Consider the following 1863-nt stretch of genomic DNA (forward strand, 5'->3'; position numbering starts at 1 on the left):
TTTTTTGTTGCCTCTTGTCTTTTTTTAAACCTGTGGGGATTCGCTGAAACTGAAGCAGAGAGCGTTCCATTTCGAGATGCTGTCACAAGTATTTGCTAATGGCTTGTTCTTCTGTCACTTGGAGACCTGGAGGTAGGAGTTGCGAGGATAACTCCCGTCTTCTCGAGCTGACAAGCGGGAGCAGCCTCCAGCAGCCCAGCCCTCCACCCACCCTTAGGAGGAGGATGTGGGGTGCACCCCGGGCCCTTCACGGAAGCTTACGGAGTGTGTGTGGCCCAAGGCCCCACACGGGGGGCCGGGGGGCACAGCGGCAGGCCCACATATTAGCCGAACCTCCCGTTGTGGAAGCAAGGGACCTGGGGACACCGCACGTGTGACACGAAGACGTGGGCTTGAGGCTGGAGAGGGAAGTGGGGGACGGCGTGCGAGGCCTGAGGGCCGAGAGCAGGGGCCTGGACCTTGTTCGCAGTGACGGCGCACCCTGAAAGCTGTGCCAGCGGGAGGGGTTACACGATGGGGACGAGGTGCTGGAAAAAACGCTGCCGGCAACGGGGGCTGTGGACGGGAGGGCAGAGGCTGGGGGAGGCGCGGGCGTCTGCAGCAGGTGGCAGTGAGGGAGCGAATGCGACAAGCGTTTGAAAAGGCAGAAGTGACAGAATTGGGTACCTGACCACCAAAGATGAGTGGAGGCGTCTCCCGAGGTGCCTGAGGTGGGGCCTGTCCCAAAAAGAGGGACCCCCAGAATGGAAATCAAAAGCGTTGAGGGCGTCTTTGCCTTTCTGCTCACTCTCGTCCTCCTGCACTGTTCTGTTTTCTCTTGTAGCCTAATTGACAGAAGAGGGTACGTCCAGCCCGACACGCCACAGCCGGCCGCACCCCCCAATGGGATGGCTGCATACGGGGCCACGCAGCCCCAGAGCGACATGGTACGAGCTGCCCGCAGTGGGGCCACAACTCCCTGCAAAGACTTCTCTTTCGCTTCTATATTCACTAACCCAGTAACGAACCGGGGCCACCTGGAAGGCTTCCCCGGCCACCACCGCGTGAGGGGCTCAGACCAGGGGAAGGCAGGTAGTGGCTGCAGAGTAACTGGTTTCTTAGGGGCTGCAAAGGGGAAGTGCCCACAAAATCTCTTCCAGAAACAGCTTTGTAGCACCTCGTGATGGAAAGTCCCCTTACACGGACCAGGGCGTTGTCCGGGGGGACGCTATACAGCTACCTGAAGCAGGGCTGGCTGGACAGTCCCCGTGTCCCATTCTGTCCCTTTGCCTCAATCTGTACTGACTCCCTTACCCCCTTTCTTAAATGCACAGCGGATAGTGCTGCTGGTTCTCCCCTCAGCCAAAATCAAAGATCAGCCATGCACACCTTAGTATGAATAAGCAGTCAAGGTGTTCATTCATTCACAGCAAAAACTGGCTGGGCGCCTCTCTGAGGCGGGACCACACGTTGTGCTTCTGTGGTGTTATATACCAGGGTGGGCTTTGTTTCCAGTCCGCGATGAGTGATTCCATCTAGTCTTCAGCTCATCCAGGAAATTTCTTTCGGCATTATTCTTTTTCATTCTAGAATTTTCATTTGGCTATTTTTATTTGTCTGCTGAATTGTAGATAAGAAATCTGTTGAGATTTCTTATCTATTTACTCATTGAGACCATATTTTTCTATAATTATTTGAACATAATTATATTACTGATCAAAGTCTATCTGCTAAGAATATCTGGCCCGTCTTGGGTTTGGTGTCTGTTGACCACTTTTTTTCTTGACTCTGGATCACTTTTTCCTATTTGTTTGTATGTCTATTGGCATTTTATGGAATACCGGATATTTTGGATGGTATATTATATAGACTCTGGATTTCAAT

The 1863-nt window shown here is 53.1% G+C and overlaps 1 protein-coding gene across 1 annotated transcript in view; it reads left to right on the forward strand.

Moving 5' to 3' along the window:
- Positions 1-1863, forward strand: part of ZDHHC14 (zinc finger DHHC-type containing 14) — a 240238-nt gene that overhangs the window by 228931 nt on the left and 9444 nt on the right. The window contains exon 7 of the mRNA XM_023532166.1: positions 824-926. Coding sequence (XP_023387934.1) covers positions 824-926 — 103 coding nt within the window. The remainder of the gene's footprint in view (positions 1-823; positions 927-1863) is intronic.

The sequence above is a fragment of the Pteropus vampyrus genome, unplaced genomic scaffold (assembly GCF_000151845.1).
Source record: "Pteropus vampyrus isolate Shadow unplaced genomic scaffold, Pvam_2.0 Scaffold78, whole genome shotgun sequence".
Lineage (NCBI taxonomy): Eukaryota > Metazoa > Chordata > Mammalia > Chiroptera > Pteropodidae > Pteropus > Pteropus vampyrus.